Source organism: Aspergillus eucalypticola, assembly GCF_003184535.1.
Source record: "Aspergillus eucalypticola CBS 122712 chromosome Unknown BO83scaffold_13, whole genome shotgun sequence".
NCBI lineage: Eukaryota > Fungi > Ascomycota > Eurotiomycetes > Eurotiales > Aspergillaceae > Aspergillus > Aspergillus eucalypticola.
The window spans coordinates 457,957-477,612 of NW_020290287.1; the positions used below are offsets into that span (position 1 = coordinate 457,957).

At 50.5% G+C, this 19,656-nt stretch overlaps 5 protein-coding genes across 5 annotated transcripts; 3 read left to right on the forward strand and 2 right to left on the reverse strand.

The window, feature by feature from the left end:
* Nucleotides 1-4,591: 4,591 nt before the first annotated feature.
* ace1 (putative C2H2 transcription factor (Ace1)) lies at nucleotides 4,592-7,041 on the forward strand (the record flags this gene model as incomplete). Its single annotated transcript, XM_025532784.1, has 4 exons — nucleotides 4,592-5,443; nucleotides 5,498-5,706; nucleotides 5,731-6,030; nucleotides 6,081-7,041. 4 exons carry the CDS (start codon nucleotides 4,592-4,594, stop codon nucleotides 7,039-7,041), a joined length of 2,322 nt encoding a protein of 773 aa, XP_025387890.1.
* Nucleotides 7,042-11,616: 4,575 nt separating this feature from the next.
* BO83DRAFT_408462 (DUF1917 domain-containing protein) lies at nucleotides 11,617-12,890 on the forward strand. The gene is made up of 2 exons (XM_025534045.1): nucleotides 11,617-11,753; nucleotides 11,805-12,890. Exons 1-2 carry the CDS (start codon nucleotides 11,702-11,704, stop codon nucleotides 12,788-12,790), a joined length of 1,038 nt encoding a protein of 345 aa, XP_025387891.1. The 5' UTR covers nucleotides 11,617-11,701; the 3' UTR covers nucleotides 12,791-12,890.
* A 192-nt stretch (nucleotides 12,891-13,082) lies between these two features.
* BO83DRAFT_417435 (COG1/VPS51 family protein) lies at nucleotides 13,083-14,091 on the reverse strand (the record flags this gene model as incomplete). Its single annotated transcript, XM_025534759.1, has 1 exon — nucleotides 13,083-14,091. Exon 1 carries the CDS (start codon nucleotides 13,983-13,985, stop codon nucleotides 13,083-13,085), a length of 903 nt encoding a protein of 300 aa, XP_025387892.1. The 5' UTR covers nucleotides 13,986-14,091.
* Nucleotides 14,092-14,231: 140 nt separating this feature from the next.
* BO83DRAFT_445899 (OB fold domain-containing protein) lies at nucleotides 14,232-15,047 on the forward strand (the record flags this gene model as incomplete). Its single annotated transcript, XM_025536581.1, has 1 exon — nucleotides 14,232-15,047. Exon 1 carries the CDS (start codon nucleotides 14,304-14,306, stop codon nucleotides 15,045-15,047), a length of 744 nt encoding a protein of 247 aa, XP_025387893.1. The 5' UTR covers nucleotides 14,232-14,303.
* An 85-nt stretch (nucleotides 15,048-15,132) lies between these two features.
* On the reverse strand, nucleotides 15,133-19,628 carry BO83DRAFT_437656 (SKI complex subunit tetratricopeptide repeat protein SKI3). Its single transcript, XM_025536034.1, has 3 exons — nucleotides 19,427-19,628; nucleotides 19,167-19,367; nucleotides 15,133-19,110 (listed from the first exon to the last, which is right to left on the reverse strand). Exons 1-3 carry the CDS (start codon nucleotides 19,540-19,542, stop codon nucleotides 15,177-15,179), a joined length of 4,251 nt encoding a protein of 1,416 aa, XP_025387894.1. The 5' UTR covers nucleotides 19,543-19,628; the 3' UTR covers nucleotides 15,133-15,176.
* Between the last annotated feature and the right edge of the window lie 28 nt (nucleotides 19,629-19,656).

Sequence of the window (19,656 nt, forward strand, 5' to 3'; positions counted from 1 at the left end):
GCTGTGCTTTACTCAAGCACCCTCCTTAAAAGACCTGAAATTTTATCTTGTTTCAGACCATACCAACCAAGTCCTGCGGTATGTGACAAAGAAGGATAGCCGATGTGCCACAAATCTACTCACTTGGAGTTTATCAACCATCTTTGAGGACTTTGGGTGAAAATTGTGTATGTGGGTCGCAAAGAGGCCCCTCGCCTCCGACTTTGGGAGCGAGCTCTTTGTCACTACAGTTCTTGTGCGGTTTCCCAAAGCAAAAATTGAAACATCAGTGGAAAGCTGAACTCCGTGTTTCGAGGATGACCCCGGATCCCAGGAGCCGCACGACTGGTAGCCGGGCCATTTTCTGCAATCCGTGCGACCATATCCGCAATCGAACCATTGCGCCGGGTGCGCCCTTGAAAGTAAATGGAGGGAGCATGTATCGATGATGGCCATCTGCCGGTATGCGTCGATTAATACGAAGATCCAGCCATCCCTAGGACTGACCGACATTTGCTGTGTAACCGACATGCGTACCCGACGAACACCACACGGATTAGTGGTTGCCCCTAGATTTCAATGCAAGACTCGCTTAGCCTCGGGCTGAAGTGGTTAAGCTATGCGGCTACATTCCAAGATCGACCTGGAGGATACTCGCCCTATATTCGGTAATATGTGATGCACAAAGCGTGGAGCCTCATGTTCGAGACAGCATATGCGACCAGATCGAGACTCGCGGAATCAGCTGTGCTTTTACATGCTGTGCTATTGAGGTCCATAGAGGTAGAAATGTCCCTCGCCGCAGTCGTGATCGGATTTGCCCTCTTGATCGCCGTTGGCAAAAGTATTGGCGACAGCATCGAAGAAGCAAACACAAAAACACCCACTCTCCGTCCAGGCCGGGCCATCGTGTGATTACCTACTGTAGACCGCTGCACTATCAGCCATTGGCTCAACAATACCATCTTCAGATCTAGAATGGACCGCGTTAGCCCCCTCTTCTCTCTCTGGGACTAGGGTCTTGCAATAGCTGGCTTGGCCAACACGGATGTTGTTCCTTCTGATCAGAAAAGCCTCATACAAACGAGCCCGTGCTAGTAACTACCCTATCCATTGCCGATCTGGATGAACTAGCTTCAAATTAGTAAACAAAGATCAGTTGATACCCAAATCAAAGAGACGATCATCTACTTTTCCTTTTGCAGCAAGTGTGCTGTCAAAGTTTTCGCAAGCCTTTCTCAGGGAAGCTCCTAGGATAGTAGCGCAGAGTCAAATTCCCCTAGTGTCCGAATTAGTCCCGAGAGACCCCCTGATCGCGGAATCTTCCACGAGAGAGGAGTAAATATGCCGACGACAGGTGTCGAAAGATGCAAGGTCTTGCTTTCTTCTTGAAGATCAAAGTGGGATCCCATTGTATTATTCATGATAGTTCTAGGCGGGGTCGGGCAGGATGCTTGGAAACCATAGCGGTCAAGAGTGCTTCTTCTTAGGGAGCTAGCCAAAGAGAATAAGGGGTTCCATTAATGCTCGCCTTGAAGTTAGTAGATAGTGTTGCACCGAGACAAGCTATGACCCAATGTTTGCCAGAGGAAGTCTAGTCTAGAGGGAATCTGGACTAGCATATTTATGGTAAAGTGGATGTTTTGAGACAGCCTCAAAAATACTATAATCTTCGCTAATGGGGAAGCTGCGGGTCGGCAATAATGTATAGTATTGAGATACTGGGTTTTTTCGAAGTGAATAAATGAGCAAGTGTGAAGGTATCGGCATTGTCACAGAAACAATTTCCGCTTGGGTCCAAATCCTGAGGATCTCTAAACCCACGTTCCACATCACTAAGCCAGGCCCTTCTGCATTCATTCTGGCCCTATTCCTAGGATCGTGAGCCCCTGAAAACTCTCACTGAAGCAGAGACGTCCAGGAACAGCCCCTTTAGAAGTAGGTGGTCTTAGGTAAGATGGCGCGTCACGCACAGATGAATGGATCTACATCAGAGGGGAGTGACAGACATATAAAATCTGGTACCTGTTGGTTACCGCGAGACAGGACACGTTTCACCAGTAGGTGGGTGAATGGAGATGCAGCCGTTCAGGTCCTAGAACGATGTTCCTGCACTTTGACGCCAGATTGTTGGAATCAACTGCAATGAGCCCAAAGTGGTGAGAAGATCATCGGATAAACCACGAGACAGGCCAATTGATGAGCCTGCTAAAAAAAGCTCCGACTACAACCAGGCAGTCTGCTATGTATAGTACCTGCAACTAGTGAATGTTCGATAGACAGTGTCAACTCTCAACGACCGACAGGGGGATCCCGTCCATGTTCCATCAGAATTGTGCTGCCTTCGACGGCGGCAGGAGCATGATATAATATATAGAAACGGGTAGAATAAACGCCCAAACCCCATTTAGTTTAGTGCTTGCAGAGCTCGACAATCTGTTGGTCGTAGAAGGGAAGAAGCAAAGACATGACAGGCTTTGGGGCCTCATACCTTGGTCTTGACTGTGGCGCAGCAGACACCAAGAAGCCGTGACATGCACGACTTGGTACTTCAGACTGGAAGTACAAAGCAGATTCCAGGTCGCTGGGCTCCAGAATATACCCCACTTTGTTCTAATGGTCCTCTTAATGGTCTGTCCTCCCTGGTCTGATAATGTCTCACTTTGGGATTGCCGAGTTTTGAGCTAGCCTCGTATTCAAGGGCGTCCCGGTCGGGAAATGACAAAGCAGTAAAAAGAAAAAGAGAAAAAAAAAAGAGGCCTGTCACACAAATAATCCAGTCTGCGACAGATTATGTAGGGCGAGGAAGAGATTGACTCCCGCGCGTCAGCGGAATAGTTAGGAAAGCGACACTTTTTATGGTTATTGGCTGTTGCCCTGCTGCAAGTGGTTATGAGACCCTCCAATCACTGAGATGTAGTTGGCAGGTGGGAGGGTTGCCATGCACCTCATCGTCATAACTATGAGGCTCATTTCCTCCAATGTACTTCGTAGTTATAAGGGAAGCCAAGGATCTACGAATGCTGAGGCTGGCCTGCGAAGTATTGGTGCATCAGATTCAACACAGGCTACGTGGGTGGCTACGAGGCGGTTGGGGATTGGCTCAGAAAAGATCAGCCTGTCATGAAAGACAGATCCAATGGCATCAGCGACCTCCGCGGTTCGGTCCTCCACGGCCAAGGTTAGTGCAAAGCTGGGCCATGTTGGTGTTGTCCCTTTCTTGCTCTTTGGGGTTGGTTACCCAAGTAGGTAGGTCTTTCGTAGCGGGTCGTTTATTACCTAACCTAGTTAGTACTTAGTTACTCCCGGAGGCGGGCAGTGGTACTGTATCATATGATAACAGTAAGCGGAGACCGGAATTCTGATTGGCTCTGAACGGGTATCGTGTTGGCGGATGACAGTTTGTGCGATGAGTAAATAGATGAAGTGCTGCTGCTGAGATACATCCGTTGTAGGTGTTGATGAATTGGGTTGTTTGGTGCGGAAGCAAGGTCGAGCTGTGCCCCAAACCCCGAATAAACATCGACCATTCTACTACGGAGGAATAACCATACGACTACGAGATCTCAAAGGAAAAGGACAGCAAGTCAAGGACAAAGTTTAGTCAAGGACAAAGTTTAAAATTGCCCAAAGTTCCTCCGAGGTTCTGGAGCGTATGGATACTGTTACTAGTTCTATCGACCCCGTTGGTCTCTATTTTCGGCAGTCCCGGTATGAGCCCCCACTCCAGTTGGGATTACACTGCGCTATCATTGGCCAGCCCTGGTGAGAGCGGGACCCGGATGAAGCGGAGGACGGGAGATAACGGCCTTGATCACGGATGTATTACCATCCGCCGTAACTTACACACCAACCTCAGGCGCAAAGCGTGTAATTGGATTACCGTCTTGGCCGTCGAAGAGAATCGTCCCTGATGGGGCAATGCGAGATGGTCCATCCAATGGAATTTTGTATTACTCTCCGACTATCCCTAGATTAGGCTAGCGCAACTCGTCTATCAGGCAGACATCGAAGACGACTCAGCCCGGATGAACAGCCTCAGTCTCCCTTACCTTCCAAGTGCCATGATCCATACTTGACCCCATCCTTTTCCTTCCACGTTCTATCATCTCCGCTATCCGTATTCATTATTCACCTTCCCCCCAAACCCTTCTGTATAGCATCCGTTTTAGGCCATTCATAAGCCTAGATCTATTCTCGTTGCTTGTTTTCGTCGTAAGGGGTGTTGATTGCTTTCACCATAAGCCGCCCGGGGCCTCCCGTCACCCCCTTCTCCCTTCACCTTGAGTTGTGATCCTCGAAATACCATTGTCGGTCAGAACCACACCCCTGGAGCCCCAGTCCTAGTGAGTTCCTCCGACTTTCAGCCCCAGCTCCATCACTTAACCCCCTTTTTCTTCTGCTGGACCGTCCAAAAACCAACTAACTCTCTATCTCTTCGAATCAGCCCATCGCCAGCACCGTACGTCATTAGAGCCGCATCAACAGTGTACATTCATCGATCTCCCAAGTTCTTATCCGCAAACATACCGGACAAGTGAGTCACCGCGGCAAGAGGGGTGCGCCATACTCAGTAACGTGCCTTGGACCACTGCTCCGCTACTCGCCCACCATGAATACCATTCGGAATCCAGACGCCATGAAGTCTCAAAACCCCCGCCGGGGACGTCACGTTTCACGACCTCCATCGCTCGCCTCCACGGCAGACGTTCATGCATCGCGCTCGCGCTATCAGTTGAAGAAGAATCAAACATTTCACTCGAAAAGCCCCTCTTCATCTGATGATGAGGATCCCCTCGCGGACCTAGCCTGTTCACCTCGTCGCTCCTCGACCTCCCCTGCCGCCCTTCAAGCCATTCTCGCCGGTCAGCAACGTATGAACAAACTTTTGAGTCGCTTCGACCTTGATTCTAGCGACTCAGCGCCTCGACAAGAGCGCGACGGCCTCCCAGTTCCCAGGGGTTATCTTGAGATTCACTTCGAGCGCTCACAATCCGGCAAAGGAGATTCCTTTTACGATCTACGCAGAGGCCCCTCGAGGAAGGATTCGCAGACCAAGGTCAGGAAGGTGCACTGCCACCCTTCTGATAGTGGTCTAGGAACATCAATTAGCAGCTGTGAGACCGCATCCGCACGCCAAGGTGAGCTATCATTGCTACAGGCTCCTGGCATGCCTTTTAATCTAATTTTGCCTGCAGCCAAAGAGGGCCGCTCAAAGACAGTCACGCGCACACAGTCGGCTATCACTAGCTCTCTAATGGCTGTTGAGCCGGAATCTGCTTCGAAGCAGAACCTCAGCCTCAGCGCGAGCGAGGAGATTGAAAAGCGAATCCTCACCCCCCTACTCGGGCAAGAGTTTTGCAAGCCCTTCCATCACCTTGTCGAGAGCGCTCGCGAGCAGATCGAGAAGAAGCAGATTGGCACTCTTCGAGATCTTGAGAAGTCTCTCCTCCACGGAGCTGCTGTAAGCACAATTCGAACACTAGCATCAAATTGCATGCCACTTACAAATTTGCAGGACGTGGAAGCGGAGGTTGGCTCTTACTACCAGTTCTGCAGTTCTACTATCTTGTGTCTGAGTGAGACGTACACTCACCTGGACCCCCGAGACCTGTGTATCCCTACGGATAAGAGCTACAGCAACTCGTACTTTCTCGACCTTACTGCCCAGGTCCACCGTTTCAAGGCCATGCGGGACGAGGCTCGCAAGAACAAGAAAGAGGCATCGTATGTTTACTCCCTAAACAATAGGCAGAGACCAGAAACTGACCAGCTCAGTGAGCTCAAATTGACCCTGGAGGGCGGCATGAGCCAAACTGGACGTCCTCTTGAGCTCGTCGCACAAAAGGAAGGCCAGGCGGTCTCTATGCAGACTGGTGAGGCTTATGATGCCCACGCTCCACCCTTGGTGAAGCGTACACTTAGTCTGAATGAAGCGGACGAGGGAGCTAGGCGGTCTATGGCTCGTCGCAAGAAGAACGCTCCCCCCATGAACATCAACACCAAGTGCTCTCACTGTGACAAGATCTTCCAGAGACCTTGTGATTTGACGTAAGTATTTGTGTATAGTCAACTTTATACGGCTACTGACGGCTCTACAGGAAACATGAGAAAACGCACTCGCGTCCATTCAAGTGCCCCTTTGAAGGATGCAAGTACCACGAGCTTGGATGGCCCACCGAGAAGGAGAACGAGCGTCACGTCAACGATCGTCATTCGACCACACCCCGCATGTACGCCTGCACGTTCAACGGCTGCGCATACAAATCGAAGAGAGAGAGTAACTGCAAGCAGCACATGGAGAAGGCTCACGGTTGGAACTATGTGCGTGCCAAGAACAATGGACGCAATGCTAAGCGGCGGGCTACTTCGGCTCGCGCCAGTCCAGCTGAAGACAGCACGGCTCATTCGAGCCCACTGCACATGAGTCCTGACCAAGTCAGCCCTGTTCAGCTGGCCCCCGCTCAGTTGGCTTCCCTCCAAATGGCTTCGGATATCAACTCTTTGCAGATGACTCCGGACCAGGTCAACTTGCTGCAGATGAATGCTGACCATATGAGCCCTCTCCAACTGAGCCCGGACCATATGAGTCCACTCCAAATGACCCCCGACCGTGCCAGCCCTGCCGAAATGCTCTCCCTTCAGATGAGCCCGGATCAGGGCAGCTCGGTTCAAATGAACCCACCCCAAGTCAGTCCCGCTCAGCTCAGCACACCGGCAACGGGCCCTCTCCAATCCCCGGGATTTGTCAACAACTATTCGCAAAACCCGATGTTGCCGCTGCAGGACCCTTACTCCCAGCTGAAGCACGAAGACTGCGTCTTGTATACCGACAATGACTTTGCCCCTCTCAACGGAACGACAGACTTCTTCGAGGACGCCTCCTTCGGGTACGGTGAACATATGTACCAGCCTGGCCAGATGGACTTTAGCTCCATTGGAGCTTTTTACGATGACTCCATCATGAACAGCATGCTCTTCGACACTGCTGCCAATGGCAACAACAACTTTCCAGATGAGAGCATGTACATGTTCAACCAAACGCAGATGCCACCGTTCTAGGTAGCTCACTTATGCTGCAGATGAGATGTCGAGACTGTTGGATTTGTTTTCGGACACTCGTTTCAATTGGCGTTGTTTTTTTTTTTTAGCGGATTTAAGGACTGGGAACTCAGATTTACTAAAAGAATGGCCACTCTCTACCCACAAGGCTGCACTAGTAGCCTATGTTTATTCTACATTTCTACCATTCGAGTTGTATGTATCATTCAAGGATAGATTGCCCTCTCACTAGTCACGACCATAGTCGAGAGCCTTCAGAAGCGCAACATCCTTTTTTATCACTGTTGGACCATTCATTTTTTTGCCTGTTGCGTTGATGACGGCACAGTGCAGTGTGAGCTACAGGCTATGGGACTTTGGACGAAAGCGAATCTTATTTCAATTTTTTCGAGTTATTCATTTAAATTGGTATTTCCATTCGGACCATCCACTGGCGTAGGCTTTCTATGCTGCCTTGTAGACCTAGTGTTTGTGATCATTAAAGATACTATACATACTGTGAAGCGCTACTTAGACTCGATCGAGAGGTCTCTGTGCCAGCCGCGCGTCGGTATAGTCAACGCATATGACTTCCAACAGCGTATGTTAATGATTCTCATCATGTAGGCATGTATTCTATGAAGTATATAAGGTGAACACAACACCTTTATCATCAGCCAGTCGTCAGTCACCTGTCTCATCAATGTCGCCCAGAGGTATACTTGGGATACACAATATAGTCACCGTTATTCCCATTACTTGTATCACGAGCAGAATCGATGTGGGCTTGGAATATGCAATGATTGGTGAACGATGTGCAAAATCAAGCAGGAAAGGACCATAACTATTCCAGCTCTGATCGACAAGAAACTTATACCCTAAATGGCGAGAGTGATAAATTCTCCGTCCAAAGATTAGCTTCCCTGGAGGACTGCTGCCTCTTTCTACTTCGAGCGGGAATGTATTAGCTGTTTCTGCTCTTCTAAAGTACCCTTCAGATGTCTCTGCTGAAGATCTCGACATTCTAAACCCACCAGCTCTAATGAGAAGTTTTTCAGCTTTGATAAATCTTGTTTTCTCCATTATTCCATCAAGGCGGAGCGCGGTTTATCCTTCACCTGCTGTTGGATTGGCAATCGTTCTAAGGGCAAACTGGATCTACCTGCGAAATTAGTCGTGGATGGTTAGTGTTTTCCCATAGTTCCAGTGTGCCATGTCAATTTGTATGGCTAATATGGCAAGCCTTGGTAGATCTCCCTTTTCTTTGACGCTTGATCTAAACGCATAGCACGGGGAAGTCCCCGAACAGCCCGTGACATCCGAATCGCAGAGCAGAGATGTTAGCCCTTGCTATAAACAAAGGTGTGTACTGTTCGATGCGCATATGAGATTGCATGTCATTGCGCTGCTGGTAGCTATCAGTATGCCAGTCGAAGTACCACCGAGCGTTGATCAGGATCTCAATTAATTCACTTAGTCTGCGGTATTCCTTGCTTGGAAGAAGAGCTCCACGCGTAGACCGCGGATATGGCCTTTAGCTTCATCGCTAGGTGCTGCACTTGAAGCTCGCCTATTAGAATTCATCTTTGTGTGTTCTCTATCGAATGGCTGCTGGCTTTGACCAGGTATTCGGGTTTCGAGCGTAGTCAGCGATGAATAGAGTTAAGTACTCCATATTTTTCAGCCACAGTGGGCCCAAGCAACTTCAAGAATAATGCCATGAGTTTCCTCTTTGGATGGAATCTTCCAGCAAAGTAAGATCTCGCTTCGACATTTTCGAGATGCCTTTGTGCGCATTTTGAGCTTCTTCTTCTCCACGCGGTTGCTTATGCGGGGACCAGCCAGCCCTTGAGAAACTCCCGGCTAGGAAAATGGCCTTGTGGATAATCTATGTGAGTTGTCAACTGTAATGTCATATGGCATATTGTAGTTTCTCTTCTTGATGGGCATATCTCTCATCTATGGGATATCTTATTATGAGCAGAAGATGAGTATTAGTTTCCTGATTCAATATAGTAAGTAAAGGGGGCAAAGAGGTTTTTTGCATCTGCTTCAGAGACTACCCGGATGCATGTTTCTGGATAGCCAGGTTCGACAGCAAACACTAGAGTATGCTAGGGCTTCTATAGAAGAGTGACATGGGGATCTCGAACTATATTGGTAGGATTTATCTTCCATAGTATTTTCGAATAAATCACTCCACAGAGTACGTCAGATAAGTAATATAATGTGAGGTTAAACCGTAAGGCTCGTAAGCACCATTTGCTGTTCCTAGAGTGAAGTCTTTGATGCTCGAGTAAGTTCTCAGGCCAACGAAACGTAGAAAACCAGATCGACCTTCATATCACGCAATAATGTTCACCTCTTCCAACACCCCGAATTGAACGACTTCCCCAAGATTACTTGGGTCTTTCGAAAGTGACGTTCGCTTCAAGGCATTGTTGACTGGGGGAGAAATGAGAAGCTCAATGGATCTTAAGCTCCCGACAGCAGGGCCAGGTGTCTGTCATTGATCGGGATGATCCTGCGTGTCCTCAGCATCGGGTAAGATTCCGTCATTGCCATGCGTACCCGGTCACTATATACCAAGGTAATTTCCAGAGCAAGCACCAAGCAGAAGTTCAAGCTTGCAGAGCTTGTCCGCTCCCCATCGCAAGCCGCTATTGCTTTGGTCCATTAGGGAGTGCAACAGAGCCTGCGGAGCAGCAGTCGAAGATATATAGTGAGTGACTTTTCAACGACTCGCATGGGTAAAGACGAGTTATCATCTTAGCTCCTTGGTCTATCAGGACTCGACTATGTGTTCACCCTCTGTATTGTTACTATCAGTCAGCAGGCATATCCTGCTTGATAACCTTCAGGTTATCGCTGTCATTGTAAGCTAGTCGACATAGCAAACGGTCTCATAGAGTGAGACAGCGACTTCCTGGGTTGTTTTTTGAGTGTCATTCCACAGCCATTACTGGAGTGAGAGTCGATAGGAGTTCAACTTGCTCCTATTAGTGGTTCCCGATAAGGTACACCAACCCTTTCGCGTTGAGTCTGCTCCGAACTTGGCGTATAGCAGGCGGAGGGAAAATCGATAATGACAGTGTAAAACCCTTAACATAACTAGCTTTTGCTCGTAGCGCTGTCCCCATATCTTCGAGCTATAACATTCCCCCATGGATCAATGATCTGGACCCATCCACTGCATTCTAGCCCTAAAAGAACGGGCGTACGATGATTATTTTTGGCCGAAGTTTTCCATGCACTGATGGAATAGTGACAAGACTTGCCGAAGAATAAATTGTCTGGGTTTGAAGTCAACATGAATAGACACCAGCGCATGTAGTTTCGGTCTGATAATATGCCCACTTATCAAGGCGACATTCTGGATAGTGGAAGTTTCCAGGGCCCTCCTTTGCTTTTGACTCGTTATGTTCAATCTCACTGAGCCGTATTGAATAGCCAGCTTACAGAATACTAGTTGGGTTTCCTGCCTTGTCTTAGCAGGAAAGCTTGTTTATTATCATGGCTTCTCGAAAAGAGGCTTGAACTCTATCAGCAGGACATATGTATTGTCCACGTCTGTCATGCGGTAGTAGACCTGAAGCCTAGCCACGAGGACATAGCTTCTCATTCGACCCACAGTGTCTGATGCTCTGGATCATCTCTTGGGTAAAGCTTTCTCCTGTCAGTTGTCCCTAATGAAAGTAGCTTTTATCGATATAGATGCGGCCGCTGGTGTCTGTAAACGCATGCGTGTTTTTGCTTTCGTCGTATTGAACTCATGGGGCGAGAAAGTGACAGTCTGATGGTTCTTGTAAGGCTGCATAGTCGATCTCGTCAAGTATTGCTGAAGAGCCGTGTCACAGCCAACTATCGGCCTGCTACGCCCCGAAAAGGATCTGTGCTGGTGGTACACATTTAGTGCAATTATAGGGCTGCCCTATTCAATGAGACGTCCAATATGAAAGTCCTCGTGGGATTTTGGGCATTATTCCTTGCATTACGATTGTAGAATTCTTGAGCAGGGCCCCAATGCGTTTTGCTGTCCTCCACCATGGCCTCGACTTGAAGAAAACATATAGATTGAAAGATATAATGAAAATAGAAATGATCCCTGCAAACATTGTTTTTGTATATACGACTATCAGTAAGATTAGGTAAATTTTTAATGCCATGATCTTGGGTCATTCCTTTGAATTCAAGCCACTATTGAGAATCAGGTTCCATACTCCAAAATTATCGAGCACAGCACTAAGGCATACTTGCGGTGCTGTGATCAGATTAAGAAAGACAGGTTTGCTTTCTCCATAGGGTATGTTAGTTGATCAAAGCGTGTCTATCACTAATGAGACGCCGGGCCGTAAGAAAGTCCAGTCCCTATAAAATGCATGCAGGGGAGATGACCAACCAGAAAGATGGAGAGGAGAAGAAGAGAAGAGCGAGGAAAAGGCTGCAGATTTATAGGCAAATGCCAGACCATTTATTCACCTATAAATGGCACAGTGACTGTGGCAGTGATGGGTGGGAGTGACAAGCCCCAGTCACCTTCACTTGTTCCACCTTCAGCCTCATTTAACCAGGCCTCTCCCATTCAATCTATCTCTCTATCCCAACCACCAGTCTCTATTCATACACACCCATCTACTATCCTAAATCTCATCCTATCATCACTATCAGAGATTCACCACCGATGTCTAACACAGTTATCATGCCAGACCTATCAGAAGAATCCAGTTTCTACGGCTTGTACTCCCCTCCACACAAACGAAACCACCAACTAACCACCCCCACAGGTTCGGAAGAAGAGACAACACGTCTAGAAGAGGAAGTGTCCAAATTCGACACCGACCACTACTGGACAGACATCCATCCCCATGAGTACAATACAATCAAACAAAACGTCCTTGCAGCCCGAGGAATTATGCCCTCATCGTCATCCGATGCATCAGATGCACCCGAGCCCATGGACCTCACAACTTCCCACCTCTCCAGCGAACCCCCATCAACCCCTATCCCCACCCACGATTTCGATGTCCCCATCTCAAGCACAGACACAACCCCAATCAGGCACAACCGCCCCTCACCTAACGAACCTATCTCATCTTTCCTCGCCCGTCTACGGCCCTCATCCACCCTCTCCACATCCCCCACGGGGTCCTGGATATACATATCCAGCTACAGTTATCAGAATCCCCAAGCGGACATTAAGAAGCTAGTGGCAGAAGGGTCGAAGGCACTCCATGCTCATGAAGAGGCAATCGCTCAGGTGCGCGCCGAACACGCTAAGAAGCCAAAGAAAACGCAGACACCCGCTGCACTGACGCGCGAACTCACCAAGCACCGTGTAGATTTGGAGAGGACGCTGTTTGCTCTGGCGAGGGAAACGGGTGTGGTTTCGGGAAAGTGGATGTTGTTTATCTCGCCTGCGAAGGTGGATGAGGTGTGGGGGGTAGTGGCGGAGGCTACGGCGAAGGGGGAGTTGGGGTTTGGGGCTAAGGTGGCTACCGCTACTGCTGGTGCTGGTGCTGGTGCTGGTGCTGGTGCTGGTGATCAGAGTTCAAACATGACGAGGTTGATTTGTATCTATACGAAGGACTATGAGGATAGAGCTGATGTGGAGAGGGTTTTGAGGAATATGGCGGCATTGGAGTTGGTGGATTTGGATGGACGGCCGATTTATTATAAGTGTGATGCGTATACGCAATTGGATATCAAGGGGGGTAATATGTGGGGGTTGAGGGCGAGTATGTACTCGAGTCGGGATTTTGGGAAGAAGTAGATTGTGATATTGGGTTTGGAGTCGAGCTTGGTATCTTGGACATTTGTTCTGTGTTTGGAAAATGATGTGATGTGAACCTTGTTTTCCATGCATGTTGTGGGTATTTAGTTTCATTAATCTAAGTTGGCTTGTCAATGGTTTGAAGATAGTAGTAGCTCAGAGACCGGCTCGAGCTGTGTAGAAGTGCCTTGGTGGGTAATAGGGTGTCTGTTGTCTGGGAAGTGGCAGATAAGGTGATATCGAGGCACCTCACTGCGATCCCGTTTCTGAAAGATGAAAGAATCTCCCCAACTCAAGCTTCCCTCCCCTCCATAACCTTCTCACAAGCCTCCCTAACCTCCTTCACACCTTTAACCCCCTCCCACTTATCCAACAACTTCTTGACCTCACTCCAATCCCCCTCCGCCTCATCCCCCTTCCCCTCCTCCAACAACTTCTCCAACCTCCCCGGCGCCGCAAGCACCCACTTCACCGTCCCCTTCTCAGCTCTTCTCCTCTCACCCCCCTCACTCTCCTTAACCTCCCTCATCCTCCTCTGCTGCTCCTCGCCCTCCTGAATCAGACCCCCAGCAGTCTCCGCCACAAACGCAATCGCGGGCCCCAGCGTCTTCGTCATCGTCAACGGCGCGCCCCGATCATCCATCGTCCTTCGCATCTTCCCAATCGTCTCAACAGCCCTAATCAACTTCGAGTAATTGTCATACACTAATGCTTTGCGCTCACTGTCCAACGTGCGGATATCCCCGACAAGCGTATTCTCCGCTTTCAGGACTGTTGATAGCGACGACGAAGCGAGGAGCTGGTTCACGTAGCGTTGGGGATCGAAGTCTGGGCTATCGAGCTCGGTCCCTGTTGTGGAGAGTATAGATGGGCCGCCGGTACCACTACTGCTACTGGAGATGTCGCCTGCGTCGGTGTGCCGCGGGATGCTGCGTGAGCGGCGCCCGTCATTGTTGGGATCGGCTGCGGAGGAGGGTTTGAGGTTGTAGTAGTCGCGGAGGGCGGCGCGGTTGCGGCGGGGGTGGAAGGAAGGGGAGACGGCGCGGGCGGTGGATGGAGTGGAGGAGGCGCTGAGGTTGTTGAGGTTGTAGTTGGTGTTGAGGGTGTCGAGGGAGGGTCGGTGCGATGATGCTGGTGTTGGAGAGTGTGCGCGGGATGAGGCGATTGAGGGACGGGGGGAGGAGAGGGTGGACATGTCGATTAGAGATCTTCGTAGATGTAGGTAATTAGGAAAAAGGGAGGTTGAGTATAGGTGCGTATGTATTGGGCAGTGATCCGTTGAAAGGAGTTTTGAAGGTTTAAAGATCGCCCCGATAAGGAGAGTTTCAGATGAAGTCTAGCTAGCTGGTGGTCCGTTCCCCGGATTCGTTCCGCTCCGCATCGGAGCTACAGTAAACATTTTCTATCAGAGCTAGTAGTATCGACATACCTCCCCAGGAACGAAGAACCCCTCACAACGATGCACCTTCTTTCTTCTTCTAATATTTAATCTACACACCTACTATCAACAACAATGACCTCCAATCCTCATCAACAAATAACCACCCACCTCCTCACCACCAAATCCCTCCCCGTCTCCCCCACCTGGCTAACCACCTTCCTCGCCTCAACAACAACATCAACATCACGCACCATCCCCCTCAGCGCCCTCACCCAAACCGCCCTTTTCCGCATCTTGACCTCCGACATCCGCGACTCCCTCAGTACCACCAACCCCTCCACCCTCCTCCCAGTCGACATCTTCGATCCCACGATCCAAGAACGCCGTCTGAACGGCCCCATCCCACTCCAAGTCCTCGATATCGAAGACATCGGCACGAGTCTCTGGAGCCAGGTGGAGGCTATTGAGCGCGTGGAAAGGGGGGAGGCGATTCGGGGGAGGGAGATCGTGAGGACGGTGAATGTGGGGGAGGATAGTGAGGCTGCTGCTGCGGAGAATAATAATAATAATAATGCAGCAGGCGGGGGTGGTGGAGGAGGAGGAGGTGATAGTAATGGAACGCATCGGTTGATTCTGCAGGATGCGGCGGGGACGAGGGCCGTCGGGTTAGAATTCGCTAGGGTCAATGGGATTGGGTTGGGGAAGTTGGCTATTGGGGCGAAGGTCATCGTGAGGGATGTTACGGTTGCGAGGGGCTTGGTGATGCTTACGCCGGAGTCCTGTGTGGTGTTGGGAGGGAAGATTGAGGGGTTGGATGTGCAGTGGAGGGAGGGGAGGAAGGAGAGGTTATTGGAGAGGATTAATGGGGGGGTGTAGACTGGGTCTTCTTATGGTGGTAGGTTTCCTTGTTGGAGGAATTTGGATGATGGAGTGTGTCTAATGCTTGTATGCATCTATACTAATATGTGTATGTGTGTGTGTGACAGTTAACTAACTACAACACGTCTAGCTGGTTGTTGAGACCGCGTGGTTCAACTCCTCCCATCCAGTCTGCTTCCATGGCGCAACCATGATCGCCCGCAGTGCATCGCTTGCCTTTCCGGTCTGTGCATATGCCGCGGAGAGATCGATGGCCTCCAAGTTGCTTCGGGGAGGGACACTCCTCGCTGCCCGTTTGGTCGCCATCTCCGCAGGGTATAGTTCCTGCGTGGCGGACGCTAACTCTACCCAACCTTGAGGTTCGTACGGCGATCTCATCACCGCTGCTGTGGCCTCGCCGACGCGTCGAACATCCTCGGGTACGCCAGAGTTGTCCGTGAATCCAAGGGTCGAGATGGCGGTCAAGAGCTTGATGAGCTTGCCGCGTTCATGAATCTCAATGTCGTCTCTTGTGATCATATTCTGCAGGTCGGACTCGACTGCATCGATAGCATCCGCATCCGCGTCAAGGAGTGCGATTGCTCCTAGGAGCGTGACAGCCCCAATGTGATCGGGGTTCTCCTCAACACAGTCGAATAGTTGCTGGCGTGCCACAGCGCGCTCCTCTTCTCCGCCCTTGGCCCACAGAACCTGTGCCAGGAGGCACACCACCTCCGGAGCGTTGTCGGCTTCCTGAAGGGCGTCCCGGAACATGTCAATCGCGTTGTCCATCGACTTCAGGTAGTAGTGTGCTAGACCGGCTGTCAAATGGGCCGATAGGCGCAACTTGCGGTTTGTCTCTGGGTCAAACTTCTCGGCATCTTCCTCTCCAGACAACATTAGAGCTGTCTCCGCCTTCTCAGCAGCTTCTTCGAAGTCATGGCGCGCAAGCAGAACACGAGCAATGTCTGCATTGGCCTGTGCATATCGGGAAAGGGACGACGCGGATTCCGTGACTTCGTATTCACTTTCCATGCCTGTGCAAACTAACCGCAGACTCGCCTCAGCGTCGGTGTGTTCGCCAATTCTTTCCGCCAAGAGAGCAGAAAGGTGGACGAACGGAAGGTCAGACGGGTCCTGGCTGGAGAGCTGGTGCAGGGCAAAGAATGGCTGGATGAGTTGTGAGATCTCGTTCGACAGCGACGAATCCGACAGGAGGTGGTCGAACAAGCTCATCGTATACTGCTTCTTTGACAAACGAGTCGATGAAGTGGAGATATCAAAGGCATGTTCAAAGAGCCCTCTCGCTTCCTGAGGATCTCCGAACAAGAGAGCCAAGAATCCTTGACCAACCCAGGCCGGGGAGTAGTCGGGGTCAGTGGACTGTGCCCGGGTGAAAGCCTCATTAGCGAGTTGAATGTCATTGTGGATGAGATAAAGAGTTCCCAGGTTCGTCCAGACTTGGGCGCTCCTGTCGTTCAGGTGAAGACTGCGGACGAATGCATGCTGTGCAACCTTGGGACTCATGCTCGTGGTGACTACTCCCAGGGCGTTCCAGAACTCCGAATTTCCGGCTTCGAGCTCAATAGCTCTCTTAAAGCACCGCATAGCTGCCTTCAAGAGCTTACGTGACTGTTTCTTGTTCTCCGTGTTCAAGATGGTTTGTAAACACCGGTAGGCTCGGTACTCTGCCCAGCCCAGGTTGTACCAGGCGACTGCTTGGGCATGGCTGTCCCGCAGGGAGACCTGAATAGCACGCTTGTATGCCAGGATAGCAGCGTAGAGGCACTGGCTCGTCCGGTTGGCGGACTCATCGTCCGCTGTTAACGAAGATAGATAGTCATGACCAACATTATCAAGTTCTGTCAAGATATCGAGAGCCGTAGGTTCCAGCTGAGTCTCAAGTAGGTCTCGTAGCTCATCAACCGGCAGCCTACCCGCTTTCGACTGGACGTAGGAGAAGAGCGTACAGGCGTCTCCGATTCCTTTCCATAGGTTGAAAACGTCGACCCGTTCCAGAGCAAGCGACTTGGCTACTAGTAGAGCCTTCCGTGCCAGCTCAATACAGTCATTGTAAAGACCCTGGTCCAAACTCTTCCAGGAGCTCTCGGTAAGCGTTTGAAGCAGCGCAATCGCCACTCCAAATTCATTCGGCCGCACCTGCAAGACGTCCTCATATCTCGCAATAGCATCCTCGTACTCGCCGAGCTCTCGCTTGACATTAGCCAGCATGTACCTTGCAAACCAGATCTGCTCCTTGTCGGACAGGTTATCCTCGAGCTGCTGTGCGTGCTCAAACGCCTTGGTAGCGGCAATGAATCTGCCAGAGTGGTGGTAGCTCTCGCCTAGACCGACCCACGAATGGTAGTCATTGGGAGAAATTCTGAGAGCTGCCTGGAAAGAGACAATACTCTTAGGGTACTGTTGCTTGTTGATTTGCACTGTGCCCAGAGCTGCGTAGGGCCAGCTGTACCCTTTGCGCTTCGAGCCTGGGGCAGGCTTAGCCTTCCCTGAATCCACGACACGTTGGGACACGGCTTCGACAAGATCCCATTCCCTCTGATCGGCGAATGTCTTGGCAAGTCGCTCGGCTGCTTCGATCTCTGATGCCGACAGCTCGAATGCCTTGTGGAAGCACCTACGTGCTCGGGTCTTGTCCTTCTTGTAGTCTGCATAGTAAAGACCGAGGCTCGTATAGGCAGGAGCAAAATTCATGTTTGACTGGATAGACGCGAGGAAGCTGGCGTATGCTCCAGTCCGGTCTTTGCGCGCTGCCGGCGATGGATCATTCTCCCACTGGCAGTATCCCACTCGGTAGAGGATCTCAGCTTTGAATTCTCGATTGTCGGACTCCGCTTCCTGAAGTTCTTCAAGGACGTCTTGCAGTCCCTCCAAGCCAGATGCAATATCGCCGTTGAGTGCCCTACACCACGACAGCTCACCGCGGACTTTGATATTCGTCGGGTCTCGCTCCAGCGCACGCTCCAGGAAATTGACGGCTTCAGGGTAATCCTCGTCAACCTTAAGAATCAGACCGATACCCAACAAGCAGCTCGTGGATTTCGGCTCTCTGCCCAAGATCTCTTCAAAAATCCGCTTAGCTTCGGGGTGATGCCGGGGAGACTGGTAATAAATAAGCGAGTTGGCTAGCATAATGTTGAGTGCATCCGTGGTGTTTTGCAGGCTGATGCCAGTCCTCCTGACAAGGTCCTGCACATTGCGAAGGCCTTTGCGACAGACATCCACTGTGCTGTCGTACTCTTCAAGTGAGAGATAGAGTTCGGCCACAACCCGGTGAGCGACGATCGACGCCGAAGATCCTTCAAGGCCTTCCACCATCAAGAGCAGGTTATCCTGGACGCCTAGCTCATTGCTCTCGCCATTGTTGTTCTCGGTCTCTTCATCCTTCTTTGCAGCTTCTTTGGGTTCTTTGTCTTTCGGGAATGGTGACAAGTCGCTAGCCAAGAAGCCCTTCAGTAGCTTAGAGAGACCGTCCTCGGGGAAGAATTCAATGAAGTCGTCCAAGAAGTTGCGGTCCCACTCAGAGAAGTTCTGAATATCCTGCCATTCTAGCACGATCTTCCACGCGAGCTCGAAAGGGTGTTTGATGATCACCATATCGTGGGCAGCCTGGAACACTTCTGCTCGCTTGGCGTCCTTTTCATTCGCCGGTAGCACGGAGAGAATGTCGTTCGCCCGCTGTAATAACTTCTCTTCGTAGGTACGCCGAACTTCATCATCATGAGACCAATTGACAATTCCACGGTAAAGCTCCTCTAGCTCGCTCCGTTTGAAGGCCTCCCTCTTGACCTCTAGTGTAACCTGATCAATCTTTGCACCAAGTCGCGTACGTCGTTCACCGATTTCCCTGTTGATGAACTCCTTTTCCTCCGCCTCGGTCATTTCTATCAATCGGAGGTAGGTGTGCGAAGGATGGGGAACTCTCCCCTCGAGGAAATCGTAAAGCGGGCATGATGGCAGGTGTAATTCGAGGGCTTTCTTGTACTGCGACCGAGATCCGTTCTTCTTCGCGAACCCAACGTACTTGTCGACCAAATCTTGGCAGCGATTTTTGTCATCTCTGCACTTTATTTAGTGATTATTCAGTTTAGAGACAAAGACGGAATGAAAACGCACGAGTCAACATATACTTGACCCAGTCGGAGAACTGCGTCGCGATACGTATCGAGCTTGTGAGCTCCCTGCTTCTCGAAGAGGTTGATGAGTCCCTGCCACGCTGTCTTGTCGTTCTCTTTCACCCGGATTGCCGAAAGATAGGCCCTTTCAGCCTCGGTGTTTTTGTTGAGTTTATCTAAAGCTAGACCAAGGAAGACATTGCTGTGATATGGTCAGACAGTGAGCAGCGCAATGGGTACCGCGGGGTCGGGGCAACACACGCATGGTAGATCTGAGGGTCTTGCTGCACAATAGCTTTGGCTTTCTCAGCTGCAAGCTCAAAATCCTTTGCGTCGAGTGCTGTTCGCACCGCCTTCAGAGCGGATTTGCTTGACATTCTAGAACAATTGCTTCATGGCCCAGCCTGTCGAGGCGAGATTCTGGATAGACGAAGTGGAGGAGCTGGGCGCCGGTCGAGAAAAGGCTAGCTAGTCTATGTGGGGAAGCCCAA

Excerpts from the sequence above, each read along its gene's own strand:
- BO83DRAFT_408462 (XM_025534045.1), top strand. The coding sequence starts at position 11,702 with ATGTCTAACACAGTTATCATGCCAGACCTATCAGAAGAATCCAGTTTC. Across the intron at positions 11,754-11,804 it reads AGAAGAATCCAGTTTCTACG|GTTCGGAAGAAGAGACAACA; the intron begins GCTTGTACTCCC and ends CCACCCCCACAG.
- BO83DRAFT_437656 (XM_025536034.1), bottom strand. The coding sequence starts at position 19,542 with ATGTCAAGCAAATCCGCTCTGAAGGCGGTGCGAACAGCACTCGACGCA. Across the intron at positions 19,368-19,426 it reads GACCCTCAGATCTACCATGC|CAATGTCTTCCTTGGTCTAG; the intron begins GTGTGTTGCCCC and ends ACCATATCACAG. Across the intron at positions 19,111-19,166 it reads GGTCAAGTATATGTTGACTC|AGATGACAAAAATCGCTGCC; the intron begins GTGCGTTTTCAT and ends AATAAAGTGCAG.